Consider the following 16,970-nt stretch of genomic DNA (forward strand, 5'->3'; position numbering starts at 1 on the left):
TTGAAATCACGTGACAAAATGCCATACGGTATATTTAATATATTATTATATTATGGTGCTCGGTGCTGTAATCACTCGGAACTAATTATGCGGTTCCATAAAAAGTTATCTTTCAAATATCAACACGCACTAATGACCACCGCCAATACACACACACACACAGCACAGCACACATATTAAAAATACAAGGCACCTACCTATATATTAAACTAGATAATAACGCTCGTCAACGTTTACGGTCGACCAGCACAAATATAAATAATATATATATGACATTAAACGTATATAAAAAAATGAGTCTACTATGATTTATGGCCATAATAGAAAGAAAATCTTGAGGTTAAAAAGTAAAAAGTACCTAATATTGATTGTTCGTTCATTTAAAATACAATATAATATTTTCTAATAAAAGTATTAAGTACACCTGTAAAATGTATTATAGTTATTTTATCGAGATGAACAATTTATTATTTTACACTAAATCGAAACAACATCTCAGGCAGTTCATGCATACCATCAGAAATGACTGGAAAGTACCTGCACCTACCTACTATTGCGTTATGACAAAGCCCATAAAGACCTGCAAATGATCACCCATATGGTGCGTTTGGTTCTCAAAAAGATTTTGTGATTAATTTGCGAATCAATTACTCCGACCTACTATTAAATTACATTTAATCTACTTTTAATAACAATAATAACAGAAGTTCATATTTCAAATATAAATAGGTATAAATCCTGGATAAATTTCTGCTATTGTTTATATCGAAATTTAACGCAAAACGTTTTAATCGTTAATTGCAATTATATCTTTGAGTATAAAATTATAAAAATTGAAAAGTAATGATCAATCGAATACGGCCGACTAAGAAAGAAATATTAAAAAATATTATAACTATTCGCATAACTACACTTATTTTACTGTCTTATAATATATTTTTATTATTATACACAAATTTCCAATCGAATTAATCGTAAACTACAATACAAGGATGATTTATACACCCGATGAGAAATTATAATATTAATACCGCTTGAAACCTTAAAATATATTTATGAAGCTAAAAAAATTAGAAACGTTTTTAAGTATTGAATAATTGAAACATGTGCAATTTTCACGTGTTTCTGAAGTCATATTGGACGGCAGTAGCATAAATTCCTAATAGATGAATAAAATTGCATCTAAATTTCTATGGTCCACATAGTTTGTTAGAACCTAATATTGCTATCTATTCCTAAAAAATAAAAATAATTCTCGTCCATCATTGAATCATTGATACTTGTATACGAATGTAGAATGATACATTATTGGTACGCCAGTTTTTTTAGTAGGTAAAAAAAATAAAATATGTCTTTACCACCTGTTAAATCTCCTAGTATCCAGAAAAACGTAATATGCATTTTATATTATATAGGTATAGTCATATAGGTACATGTATATATGGCTGAAGTAGTGATGTATCGTAATTTAAGTGTTTTGTTAGGATTTACAAACATTTTTTAAAAATGTAGAATGAACCTTTTTTATATTATTCTAGAATAATATAGAAATATATTATTATTAGTTAGAAAATGTAAATACTTGTAAAAAGTAACGTTCAAAAAACAGAGAAATGTGCATTGTTTACGTTGGAATATTGTAATTTTGCTCATGCTAAATGCTACCTACTACAAAAAAAAAAAACTGTACACTTTACCTGACTGCATGACGCCAAATAAAAGCTAAGTGCGCTACTTTCAACCACTTGTAGAACTATCCGAAATTATTCAATGGTGAACGCTACAATAAAACTACTCAACATTAAAAAAAGAAATTATCTCGTCATGACACAAGCTAGCACATTTCTTTTTAATCCATACAACGTCAATACGCTTTCAGCGTAATAGTATACAAAATATTATCGTGTTCAACAGCGACGATAAAAATTACAATCGGCACATTAACACATTAACCTAACCTTAACGTGAGGTTAACATAATATTTCAATGTGTATACATAAAACATCTCAACATAATAAATATATGTATATTAAACGCATTTATAATTTAATGGTTATGTTTGGATTTCAAGTTCACACCGACGCAACGCGCACGAATATTACATAGGTATGTACATAATACACATAAACAGCATAATATTATTATAAACGTGCGCGCGGTGATCGTTAACTCTAATGATTTCTTGAGTTTGAGAAAATATTGCGAAGAAATTCTTTTGAACAACATAAAAGCTTCGTAATAATATCGATCAGTCTTTAACGAAAAAAAAATACATTGATGAATAAAAATCACTATTTATACCAGTGTTACCTATGTCCTATATATATATATATATATATACGATTGCGGACGATATTATTATGGTACAATTACGGCAAAGAGCTACAAAAATCACACAAAGATGGACGAATTCTAAAAGGTACATATTATTGTTAAATATTGTATGTATTAAACATTATGAATTAGTTTTGTACAATACCTTTCTTACAAATAATTGTTTATGATTTAATACCTGTTATTTTATATTTATACATATTTCATTCATTAGTATAGTCAATTTCATTACATTGTTTAAATGTTATAGACTATTACTTTATTTAGTAAAGTGTCACTCCTGGATTTAATTGGATATGAAAACTTAGTAAGTAGCAATAGAATTAATTCACAATAATCATGTTGTTTTTGAGTAAAATTGTTTATCTTTATTGTCAAGTCACAATCGTCCACAATCGTTACATGAAAATGAGTAAAGCAATCGCATCATTTTGTGCCCATTTGGAAAACAGACGGTCTTTGTGTAGGTATAAATTCTGCAGCCAGTATTCGGGGGTTTCTCTGGCGTCGAAATAATTCGGTCACCGCTGGTTACCACGAAAACCCCGTTTGCCTACTCCCTGGAGAACATTACGGATATCAATAATTAAAATTGACCAAACGCCGTAGACATGAACTCACTTACACACATACACGCGCACACACACACACACACACACTTACATTCACACACCTTCAACGGTTCATCTCCACGACGTCCTCCGAATGATTTACGACTTAGAAGCGTTCTGCGACGGTCTAACGAATTAAACGCAGGCGTTTCGTCTCTTACTCTCCCTCTCTATCAGCCAGGTTAGATATTATTATTTTGTCGTTTTTTCCTCTCCGCTTATCTCGCACTGTGTTTCTATGTGATCACACGAAATCTGCGATTATACGTCGATAATAAAGACATCTTACCACATCCTTCTTTGTACGCACGCCACACCAGCTGACTATAGGCAACTCGCGGGATGTCGGATAATAATAAATTATCGACAAACTGTCACGTCATAACTAACAATATTCGAAACGAGACCCGCGAGACGTGTGACGACACGCCCAACAGTAGTGCCAATAATTATTTATAATTCAATATGTTATTATGTCCGTTTGACCTATCACATATTAAAACATTATAATAATATTATATAAACAATAAATAATATATTGACACAGACGAAGTGATAATAATAATACTAATGTATTTGATACGATGTGTAGTCCATCCGCCTGCACCGTGGCAGTCTACCTTCCGCCGGTGAACTGATCGGTTGGATGAAATATATATGTATCAGTGGTGTTTCCATAGGTCATATACTATATAATATAAATTATTAATATTATGCTGGGGTTACATAAGTACATAATAAACGCCAAAAGCAATTAACGAATAAAAACATAATACGTAGACCCGGGAGAGGTCCTGCGTACTATTGCAGTCGACCTTTTTCACTGAACATCGGTAGAGAAGTTTGAATGTCGTCTGACTAGGTCGACATTGAATATAATAGATTGCGCACCATCTACAGGTTTGTTCGTAGAACATTTTATTACCTTGTTGGATGAATTGATTGTTATACATTTTGTATAGATTTTGAGAAGAAAATGTAATTTTATTTTTAATTATATTTAATTTGTGATCATTGCACCTACCCCCCTCTTATTATCTATCAGTATAAAATATTCATGGTCAGACACTCAACGGCTCATTAAATCTCAATAAAGTTGGTCATCGAGTATATTACATATTATCATCATATGCCATATGCGTGAAACTACAAAAGACGTATAACAATATGATATCGGCCTCTAATTTGCTATTGGAATCCACCCCCAAAGTTTCCAATTCGTTACCAGAATCACCCTCAAAGTTAAAGACTTTAAGTATAAAATATGTAAGAAGAAACAGAAAAAAACCGAACATATCATCACTGTAAAACCAATAGGAACATTCATCGAGTTCATGAAAAAGTATCCACTTGAGTTTATTTTATAGCGTTTACGATGTGTAAAAAATGATTTTTATTTCATTAAATGCTGGTAAACTTATCGTAAAAAGGTCTAAAAACGGTAATTGTATATATCCACTTCACTGCCACACGCACGCTATAATAATACATTCTAATTTGTCCTGTTGTAATATTATTTATGTTAAATAAGATGCTATAATAATAATATTATAATAACATATTATGTATAGGTACCGTATTTCTATCATCTCCGTAACGTTTACAGGGCGCCAAGCACCCGTTAAAACAAAACCATAGACCGTGTTTGAAAAAAAAAAGTAATCATAATAATAAAAACAAGTAAATTACGGTGTATTGACCTATTATAAAAACGTACATAAGATATACAGAAAAAAATTGAACGCTATTCGTTTTTCTACGGTTTTATTGTATTAATTACTTCATTTAATTGTACAACGTAAGTGAGAAAACATAATATAACAACTGCAGTTATATTGCCCATTAAATTTAATAATTAACACGTGAACGCTTGTTCTGAGCGTGCATATACGTGTTTGAGAGTATGCTTATAAAATATATATTTTTTTTGATGCGCAAGGGAAGAATAATATTATATAACCAAACGATTAGCAATAATTGTGAAAACGCGATGTTCACACTGCAGAGTTTTAAGCTGACGATGACGAAAACGTACGATATATTTTAGTCAATATGCAAAATAAAGTAAACGTTTTGATTTCGGGTTTTTATATTTTGATTCGTATGAAAACGAATCATCAAACATACATTTCTCCGAAATCGTTTTTACGTTGGTGGGCTTCACTTCGGATGGACACCATGCGCGTTCTTCGGATAAAGTTGACATAAAAACACGATACACTGCGATAATGACGTTATGAACGTTTTTTGAATATGTAAACAAAGACAGTGTAACGGGGTTATAAACTGCAGCGAGTAAATCTATGTTTCCATATGAATTTTTACCCGGTGCCGTTTCCGGGGATGCTATTAAGAGATATAATATGTGACGTTTGCTTGTACAATAATAGATATTACGATAGTTAACTCTTTAATCAGAATTTTATTTTTGAAAATGTTAAATTTCGTCCTTCGTGTATGAATTTTTATATTTTTTTACGTATTTTTATTACGTACATATTATGTTGTATTATCATAGTTAAATATTTTCCTCGACAAGTAAGACATTTCACAGCATAATTATTATGATATTTAAACACGTTCTATCACTTGAGTGAGATATTATCGCCAATGAGGTTGAACAACGCGTGCGACACATATGCGTGCGTGCACAGACACACGCACGTGCGACGGATTTGGCAACAATCTCTAAACGATTGCAATCGGGCTGTATAATAATATAATAGGTATATACCATTATCGGAGTTCGGGAATCATAGCAAATTATTGCATAACCGCGTATCGGATGTAGTGAAAATAACAGATTAAAAAAATTCAAAGAAAGAAGAATTTCATTTTACGTATTTTAAGGGTCTTGCGAATTGTTACGTTGAGGTATAATAATATGCTCTAACGATTTTCCACACAGATATCTCGTGTTACTCATCGTAGATAAATTGTCAAAAATGAAATAATTTAAAATTGTCACACAGGCAGATCAAAAATATTAGACCGGATATTTATCAAGCCTCGAATAGTTCGAACACTTTATCATAATAATAATAATAATATATCAAAAATATTTTTCGTACTATTATGGACTATGAATTATTTTTTAATAAATTACTTTTTTTTTATTAAATAATTTACAAATCGACAAAAAGAAGAAAATCTCTTCTTTTAATTTATATTCAAAATAATAAGAAATATATAAGACGTGTTGCGGCCAAATTTTTTAACAAGTCGATAATAATTTAACGACCTTATAATATATTGTAGTGCTACATCAATAAGTGCCGAACCACGAATTTATTACGAGCGTAAAAATAACGCATAATTATATCGTATAATATATTGTAATAATAAAATGATATTATGCTCACGTGCGGTCGCATCCATACGATTGGTTGAACTGCAGGCCTCTTGTTCCTGTACAGGCACTTGGGTCCGGCCGCAAAGTCGGGATCCTCGAACAGGGCGCCTCGTTCACGACACGAACGGCGCACCGCGTGATAGTTGGGCTGCTGCCTTGGCCTCTCCACAGTCCAATAACCCCTGAAACAACCAGATCGTTGTATATTGTATACTGTGCCAGACTTGCGAGTCCGCGGACGGAGTGATTTGCGTAGCTGCGCAATGCGATACGAATTCGTGTAGGGCTTTGCGCATTTTTTCATTAGATATACCTATATGTTGTTCATAATATAGGTACGTATTCAGCCCAAAGTAGTCTTGTTAAAGATACTTTTAAAATTGTATTTAAATACAGATACAAATACATCCATTCAGAAAGTATTTAAGAACAAAATATAAATACTTGCAATGTATTTAAATACTTTTCAAATACTTTTTTTTATTTTACTTTTCCACTAGTTAGTTTGCTAAATTAATTTTGTAATTACTAATTTAAAATTGTCATGATACATTCACCTAGGTATTACTAGAACATTTTGTACCATTTTCAATTGTATACTGAAAAATTAAAATAAATAAAACTTGTTATATTATAGAAATTCTTTAATAATAGGTACCTAATTAAACAGTTCTTAATGAAATATAAATGATGTGGATATACAGAGCTAGTGGACAGGAGTTCTCAACAATTATGAAAGAAAAATATTTTTATAATTTAGAAATAAAATAGTATAATAATTTTCAAAAAAGTGACGACCGACGAATAATTTGTTCGAATTTTCAAATACAAATACGTCCAAGACAGTATTTAAAATACTTTCCAAATACTTGACTATATAGGCACGAACATTAATTGTTTCGCGATGCCTGACGCGTGTCAACACAATCGATTTTTAGTGTGTACACTCTTTCGTACAGAAAAAAATCGAATTCTCGTTGTTTCTCGTAAACTTGCGGGCGACGTGAATACTTGTTGGTTTTCATTATTGCATTTGCAGAGATCAGAGGCAAAAACCGTTGAAACACGGGCCTGCGAGTTAAAATATATCTACAAGGTGATATGTTATGTAAATACCTATATTATTATACTAACCAGTAACCGTAACATTATTGTAATTGAAATTATAGAAAACTGTGAATTATATCAAAAAATTAAATCGGTTTCAAACGGATGCCATCGGTTATACGATGTAGATGTATAATTATGTATATTGCAATGCGCCTATTGATATTGCGTTCAACAATGTCTTCTAAAATTAAAAATTATTTTAAAAATCAGTAAAATATGATATGTCAGTTCTAGATCAAATGCGCATACGATTTACGACATAACGTCTAAATATCACTACCTACCTAATCTTAAGTAATTGTTTAAGAAAAGTCTAGACTAGGTATGGTAAAATAGTTATAATATTGTATACCTTTTACCATGTACCGCAATGTTTATAATAATTCTTCGCGGTCATGCATTTAACGAAAATAATACACGTTATTACACGACGACAATAAACTGAAGGTAATGACGATTAAAAGTTATTGGCTTCTAGGTATCTGTCCTACTGGCTACTATTATATACCTAGGTCGAATATGATAGGCACTACACCTACCAATGCATTATGATGATTTATGATATATTATTATAATAACGGTAAAACGTATTTAACGCGAAATGATGGGTACCTTACGGTACCTAGGTATACGGGGCCGTAGCTACCTATACGCTATGGTATTATTTTCTACGTTTTCACTATATCCGGTCTCCGGAAAACCGTAGGTAATTTGTATAATCGTTTTAATTACATAAATACACGTACCTAACTTGCAAGTGTGACGTAAATAATATGTTATATATACATATAATATATAAATATTATTATTTAACGTACGCACAATATGCATAATATTATGTATACTATATTATTGCTACCTACGCTTGTTATTAATATCTCAAGGCGACGAAGCATCATTATTATTATGATTGCGCATGCAAAATTTTTTTTTAAAAATGTTAGGTAGGTCGAGTGCATGCGCGCCCATCGAAATTAAGACAATAACGCACTATTATAATAGTATAATAACAGTACCCATCTCTATTGTCGTTTTTATACGTATGGATTATAATTATTATAACATTATGCTGACGGGCGGAATATTTGCGCATTTTTCATAGTAAGCGGTAACCGTGTTTCGTAATAGCGCAGTGCAGTCTGCAGTTTCAATACAATGTCAATATGACTCAAATTTCAGTAAGCAATAATAAACAATAATTATATAATATGTTGACACTAATTTCAAATTTTCTCGAAGAAAAGCATTATTGTTTCAACATTTAAAACAAAAACTTAAAAGTATTTTTAAAGTATTTGAAATACTTTATTCGGAATACTATTTTTTATAAGTATTCGAGTATTTATTCCAAATTCTTTTCAAAATTATTCGCCCAAATCTGCGTGTTTGTATAAATAAAATATTTGACCGGACGAATGTTTTGAGAACGAATTTCCACACGTAAACGTAATATGCACCTAATACCTATTTCAGTAGTAAAAATGGATTTTATAGTATGGAACGCGATACATTGTCAGATTTATCATTTTGAGCACACCTCATCACCTCTTATATTGTGGCTAATCCATTTATATCGTTCGTTATTTTTGTATATTTTGGATAATATCCATTTTCGTTATCAATTGTTTCCTCAGAAAATCGTTGGGAAACTGTATTGTGTACAACAACGATTTGTTTCATTGCCACACCTAACAATCAATAAAATAATACAAACACGTACAAAAGCGTTCGGCTGGAACAGTATTAGGTACCTACCTATAATAATAAATCTGCGACTTTTTCCGTCCATCACCTTCGTCGAGATCCACCGATCACGCTGTACAAAATAATTCACGAACCACTCCATCCATCCTTAAATTCACGATGTGAGAACATATTTTTCCATACAGATAATCTGCTCCATTTAAAAACGTATTTAAATAAATATCTGCAGACCAAATGTTAGAACGAATTTCTAAATTAATGCCAGCTTGCAATACAAATTAATAGGACGTATTGTATCAATTGTCGATAGTTGTCAAATATTGAATGTACCTATAATACTGTGTACAGCTTTTATTGCGGTATATTCATCTATATTTTTGATACTTAAGGTTTATTTTTATCTGCTGTTGACTAGGTAATCGATTAAATATTTAGTATATATTTTAAACATATCAATCGTGTTTATCGTAATAGTTCATTTTTACGTTCCAAGTATAATGTAATACTATTATGTAATTAATAATACCTACATAGTATTATTATAATGTAATTTTAATATTTAAATGGTGTACCTATATTAATAACTTCTAATTTAACTCTCGCTTCAAAACAATATTTGTAACACACAAATATCTTTATGAGTTAGTTTTACGTTGAATTTAACCAATAGTTGAGCAATAACCAATAAATATTCTTCGAAGGATAAAAAAAGTAGTTTCATCATTAGAGAATAAACGTGCTCATCAGTGAAACCATTACTTGCGATACCGCCGGCTGTTATAATATCAACCTATTATATTATTATATATTTTTATAACATTTTTACAATAAATTGTATCATTTTAGCTTATTAGATATAGGCACTTTATTGACTATCGCTCTTGTCTGTTATAATATTATTATTGCATTTTTTAAACAATACAAGTACCTATGAAGATGATGCAATATATGCAAAAAGATTGCAGTTACACATTGTACATACAACAAAATAGTTCCCGTAAGTACCCTAAATTGAATTTATTGTCAATAAAATATACCTAAAAACATAGCACAAATATACAGTACAAGTTGAACAATTTATAAATTGGACGTATTTGATTTATGTGCATATAGGTACGACTTATACCTATAAAATGGGTCTCAGTGTAAATAAACGATATACGCTATGAATAATAATAATATATTATGATAAATTAAATTATCTATTTATACGCTCGTAAAAAACGAATTGTTGTTGTATAATATTATGTACGAGTTAAATATAGACTATAGATATTCATATTAATTAAGCTTGTGAATATATATAAAATTAATATGGCGTAAATATGTTTTTAATTGCCATGATAAAACAAAATTTAAATTTAATGTAATGTTATTTTATTTATTTATTAAATATTGTCATTGGTAAATGCCCAATTATAGAAAGAAATAACATTGAATATACAGTGTAATACATTTTAAAATTAGAAACTCGTGAGTAATAATATAATGTACCTTTAAGTCAAATCCATTTAGTGAAATCGATCTTTTCATTAACTGCAGTTATCTGGATAGTAAACTTCATCGATATTGTACATTTTAACGAAATTACATAATATTATGGTTTTCAATTTCATGAAACGGACAATACCAATATTGTACACTTTCTGCAGTATAATTATTGTAAGTTATTTCAACTAAATTTGACTATATTGTTTTACGAACAAAAATACAACAATATTTTATAAAATGACTGTAAATAATATTGTCGTTGATCTTGTTTACCACTTTTTGAATAAATTATATTAAAGAATACCTATTACAATTTATTTGTATCAAGTAATTTTTTATATTGATATAAGTCTTAAGACGCGTGTTAACAATTATATTTAATTTAACTGACTTGTTTTTTTTAAATTCCAAAATTACTTATCACTTATCAGTCATTAATTGTAAAAGAGCACATAATATTAGATGTAAAATCGACATAATAAAATTGTTTACAACTTAAAACTAGTTGAAATTAATTTATAATTATTAGCAGTCTCATTTATAATTACCTAATAAATGTATTAAAAATAATATAAAAATCAATGATATTATACTTTTGTTCATGGAACAATATAGGTAAATAAAGTTTAAATAACTCACAATAATTTGTCGTAGGTACACAAAGTGTGCAATATAAATGTTGTCCATATTATGCATTTTTGTTAAAATTCCCTATCTACAGTGTGCATTTCTTCTACCTGTACATTCAGTTCATGAAATGATTTACTGAATTAAGCGGATGCGACATAATGTATATATTAATATTTTTTTGAAACTCATTTTATTAAATCAAATACATTATTATTTTTAAATATGAGAATATATTATTATGTACATTGATGAAAAAAAAAATACTAGTCCTACACGAGTTGTGACTGTTATTGCGATCTAAAACCACGTTGTAGTATACCAATATACCATATTATGCCTATGTAGATAATAATAAATAATAATATATAGCACATAATATATAATACCCGTTTAGCACTATATTATGTACATTGTACGATGCACCTAGGTATGTAGTTAATAGCATATTATTATAGCGGTGAAAAATAAAATACGAAGAGATTGAATTTATAAACTCATAAAATGAGATAAATCACTGTGGCCCATTTTTCGAATCATTAACGTTGGATTAGAAAATATGTATTGTACTCGAAAAATATACTCGCGGCTTATAAGTATACCTAGGTAATAATATATACACGGACAGCGGGCCTACCTATACGTAACAAAAAAAAAAAAACCGTAGCGATACGAATTGGCGGTGTTTATACTGCGGGCAAGGGGTGCTAAATACGGATTTTCTTCTTGTATTTGCCAATTGGGTGTATATACATAGATATATATTTATATATAAACGTCACATCGAAAACATTAAACGCGTTATTACACACAAGCTCTGCAGCTGTAGTATTACTGTACACAGACATTTATTGCGTTATCGCTTCGCGAATAACACGCGGATGTAATTGTAGGCGGTATATTATACATAGGTGGTACTTAATTATTGTTTCTGCCGCACGAGACAATGGTCGTGGCCGGTGATTTAGGTTAGTTATGAACCGTTCAGATAATAGGACGTCTTCAATAGAAAATAAATCACGATGATAACGAAAATAAATAAATGGTGTAGGTAACGGGGTAAAATTATTTGATAATAATAATTTATATCTACCTATATATTATCATTAAAGCGCCCAAAACGGAGATTTCAATCCGAAAACGCGAGGTGGAAAACGACCGCTTCCGGAAATATCGGCTGAATAAAAAAACCAATCGCGGTGTGATCCGATACCTTCCTATATTATAATCTACGGGAATCTTCATATTATACTTATGTATACGTCATAATATATACTATTATTTATATATAAGGCTGATGGTCATTAACGAGGTAAAAAGTTAAATTCAAGTCAAAAAGTCAATTTGGCTTTAACTTTTTCTTATTGACGCACAGTTGAACTTCACTTAACTGAGTCAAAAAAAAAAAATTATTTACTTGCTACTCAGCTTTGTATAATTCGTATTATATTTATTTGGGTGGACGCAGTGGACAATTTTCGACGACAGAACACGACTACTTCGCGGGCGTTTTAGTGTAATGTTGCGCGGGAGGGGGTTGGGGTGAGAAAAAATTTGCTGCGGACGTAATTATTTCTGACAACAGCCAGGGCGTTGCGTACAAAATAATAGCCGATCTATATATAATATAATATTAAGATCCAACAGTCATCGCGTCGCCGTCGTATACACAGAGATGGTCGGTCGCCCGTGATCTATCGTCTTCGACCGCGGACGAAAGTATTTCGAAGTCGTCAACATAATATAAGCCAAGACCGGCCTCGGTCCACCTTCTCTTCTCCGCGACAGCGTGTGCGTATAATATTATATTATTGTATATTATTTTATGTAGAAAAATATAATATATAACAACGTACGCACGCGCGAGCATGCAGTGCACAGACTCTTCGGCCCTTCACGCGACCGCCGCGGAAGCGTTTCCCGTTATCTCCTGCCGCACACCAGCCGCCGCGCCGCCACTGATGACCACCGCGCACTCGAAATGTACAGTTAGCAACGCGGAAACAGGTCCGGTTTTGATCCGTGCGGGCAAGTCTCCGCGTCGTCGGCGTGTTAAAAGAATAATAATAATATGTGAAATGACAAACACAATAATAATAATATCCGCCGGTGGAAAGGCGTTGGTGGCGGCGAGAGGGGGGGGGGGGCAGGAATGCGCGGACAGCTCGCCATTATTTCGAAACTACTCGGCACCGCAAAAGAGATCGAGACTACACGCTGCGGCGTATAGTCTAATAATATTATAATAACGGAAGGTTATCATCATTATATTTTTCGCTTACATCTATTATTGTATATTTTATACTAAATGCCTATTTTGATAACAAAATATATATTTATAATTTTTATCGATTTATAAAATATCAATGTGAAAACGTCCTTATTATACAAATAGTTATAATAATAAATATTGATCGTGTCATACACTTGGTGCATCGTTTGACTTTGAGCGGCGCTTATTGTATAGCTGTATGCACCGGTGCACTGTGCACGATAATCTAAGACCGCGGTGCACACGCGATAATACGCGTAGGCACCGTGCGTAGCCTCGCCACGTGACGGCTGGCGCAAATTCACCACACTTTTGCCTGCATGCATAGAGTGTAGACCCCGTGCATAATAATAGTATATACGATTTAACCATTAATAAAATAATGACACAACGATAATAATATTAAAACGAATATTATAGGCGTTGTACCGCCCATGCAGCATCATATTATGTGAGCGAGCACTCGGTTTGACGTGCAGCAACCAAAGTGCATTCGCGCAGTGCAAGTACGCGTGACGACTGCAGCAGCTGCACCGCGGGATGTCGCGAGCTGCACGCACTCATAATAATATTGTAATGTGATATAATGATAAATACGTATAATACCTACGTCGTTTTTGTACTATTAACTGCCTAAATATATACTATATGATAATAATATAATATGATTAAAATACACGCGTCCCACTGTACAGTTATTCCTACGACAAAATAGCATTGTTGTGGTCGTGTAAGTACCTATATAATATTATATTATATACTATAATATATAATTTATTATTATGGGACCAAACCAATTCCTGTGATCTACCGCGGAAAATGTGATCTACTGACTACTTTTTTATAATATACTCTACTTAAAATAGTAGTGTACTTAATTTACTAAATAGGCCGATGTCATCAAAGTATTATTGCATATAGGTACCAGGTACCTGGTACCTATATATTATAGCGTAAATATCGGGCGTATCAGTAGATCACACATTGGACCGGTCCCCGTATTATATATTTATCGCGATCCCGTGACGAGGCCCACTACATATTATATTGTAATTTGTAGTGGACTTGTTTGTTAATTATTTAATATAGTGTCGTATTATGTAATGTTTGTAAAATGTAAATCCTCGAGTAGCACCAGCGAGACATCGGTAATATGATATTCATTAAAAATAAAACGAACGAAACACCTACTCAAAGATGTTCCCAAACTGATATTATGGAATGCGGAAGACCATGATAGTAAGGAATTTATTTTTTATTTTTTAACGATGTTTGTGGGGTGGATCTATTATTATTATTATTATTTTTGTGGGTTATTATTGTTATCCCAAAATCACATAAAATACACCTAGGTATAGACTATAATCCGTAATAGTAAAAATAGACATTGCACGGACGTAATTTTAATAACTTTGATTTATAAATACAGATACCTATTAGAGACTTATTATACAACTAAAATAATTTTTTACCGCCCTGTATGAGTTGATATAAAATATGTACTGATGTATTTTAGAACAGTTTTACGTCTTATTTAGTCATTACTAGTTCATCGTATAACGTGACTGATATACAAGAGTGCTACGTGAAAAAAAAGTTTTGGAACCTCTAGATCCATAATATATCCATGACGATTATTATATATAATATATTATATAGTACAAATGTACAATAATGATTCGATGACTGATGGAACAGTGGTTTTCATAGTCTTCGTAACGCGGATGCAGTCATCGCGGATAAGCTCGGTGGTAGGTTTTTACCAACCTGCTCAATATATAATACCTATATTTGTATAAGTCCCGTATATGGGTATAACCTATATAAGATTATGTGGTCAGATGTCATAGCTTACCTCTATAGGTTTAAAAAGCGAAAGGCGCAATGACAAAGGGCCACCAAGTGAATATAAACCACGGAATAAGGAAATAAAACACATTTTATTATCATACTTTTATAATATGAATATGTATATATTAATATAGTGACCCCTATGGGTATGCGCTGCAGCTGCGTACACATTTTATAATATATTGTAAAGTTTATAACGCAGACAAATATATATAGTATATCTAACTAAAACCAGGTCGACAGGTCGTATACCATACAATTGTATAAATAGTATTATAATACGCCCGTCGATTTCCATTCTCTGGAGTTTAAGGTCCAATGATTTTCAATCCAAAAACTAGGCAAGTGTGTCCACCACCGTGTTTGTCCCCGTCAATAGCTTTTCTCCTAATTAACATTTTTCGAAATTATTACTTTATGATTATTTATATGAGATGCATTTATTATATTATGATAAAATTTGAAAAACTGCATAAATATATGCTCAACAAATTATGTCCAATGAAGATAATAATATATAGTTGGGATATTAATATATTATATGCATATTACTGAAAAAACTGTTAAAGCATATACCGAAAGCATTTTGGCTTTTATCTATTTATTATTTCACCACACACTTTTATTGTCTATTGTTAAAGTAGAAACGCACCAATTAATGTAGTCTTAACAATAGGATTGACAAGACATACAATGTGTATAGTAGGATAATAGTTTTAATTTATTGACCTGCATCTCGAAGATAAATTTGATATGTTACGTATTTCAAAACGTGTTTTTTCATAATATGATGAACTATAACAAAATATGCACAGAAGTTGAATATAAAAATAAATAGCAATAAGTAAGGAAAGTATCAAAAAAAAATTGTTTACTTTAAATTCCAAGCATTATAAAACACATTGCCATATCGCTTGTCGTCCGTTTTTTAATGATTAATTGAACGATATGAAAACGTATAGAAGTCTCTACCCCTTTTGAAACAACATATTATGATAAAATTATGTGTTATGTATATTACTTATAAATAAATAAACTTATAGACGCCGCGTGTCTCTCGATAGTCCTACCGAAGAAGCATATACACGAGTGAGCGTTATTATTACACATTATTATGAAAAATATGGTTCGCACGGTCTTCGCACTGACAAGACACTGCTATAATAATATGATAAATGTATGCGACCCGCTGAGCCCCGACAAGAGATCGGACCGTGATGAGAGGGATGGGACCGTGGGGGGGAGGGGGGCTAAAGCGCGGTGTACGCGATCGCGGGGTAATAATATTTAATGACGTGCACTGCGAATAGCATAATATAATATAGGTGTTTGTATATTTTTTATTCATATACTATATTATATATATATAGGTACACACTGGTATTATGGAGGCATAATACCCAAGTGTATATAATATTATAATATACATTGTAAACCTTATCCTAGCTGAGTTAAAATACGGTAAACAGATACAGCAGCGGCGCGGCGGTGGCTGGCTTCGTGCCATCATATTATTATCGTCCTAACACCGCGAGGTAAAAATCGCGACGGACAAGTCCTCCGCCGCCGCCGCCGCCGCAGCACAATCCTTTCACTTTGTGCGCGCTGCCGACGCTGA

General features: G+C 31.8%; 1 protein-coding gene across 2 annotated transcripts in view; it reads right to left on the reverse strand.

Annotated features, from left to right (window-relative positions):
* The window catches only part of LOC132943221 (calpain-1 catalytic subunit-like), a 96,709-nt gene that overhangs the window by 19,506 nt on the left and 60,233 nt on the right, over positions 1-16,970 (reverse strand). For both annotated transcript variants that reach the window (XM_061012110.1, XM_061012111.1), the window contains one exon: positions 6,308-6,479. In XM_061012110.1, the coding sequence (XP_060868093.1) occupies positions 6,308-6,479 (172 nt within the window). The remainder of the gene's footprint in view (positions 1-6,307; positions 6,480-16,970) is intronic.

The sequence above is a fragment of the Metopolophium dirhodum genome, chromosome 4 (genome assembly GCF_019925205.1).
Source record: "Metopolophium dirhodum isolate CAU chromosome 4, ASM1992520v1, whole genome shotgun sequence".
Lineage (NCBI taxonomy): Eukaryota > Metazoa > Arthropoda > Insecta > Hemiptera > Aphididae > Metopolophium > Metopolophium dirhodum.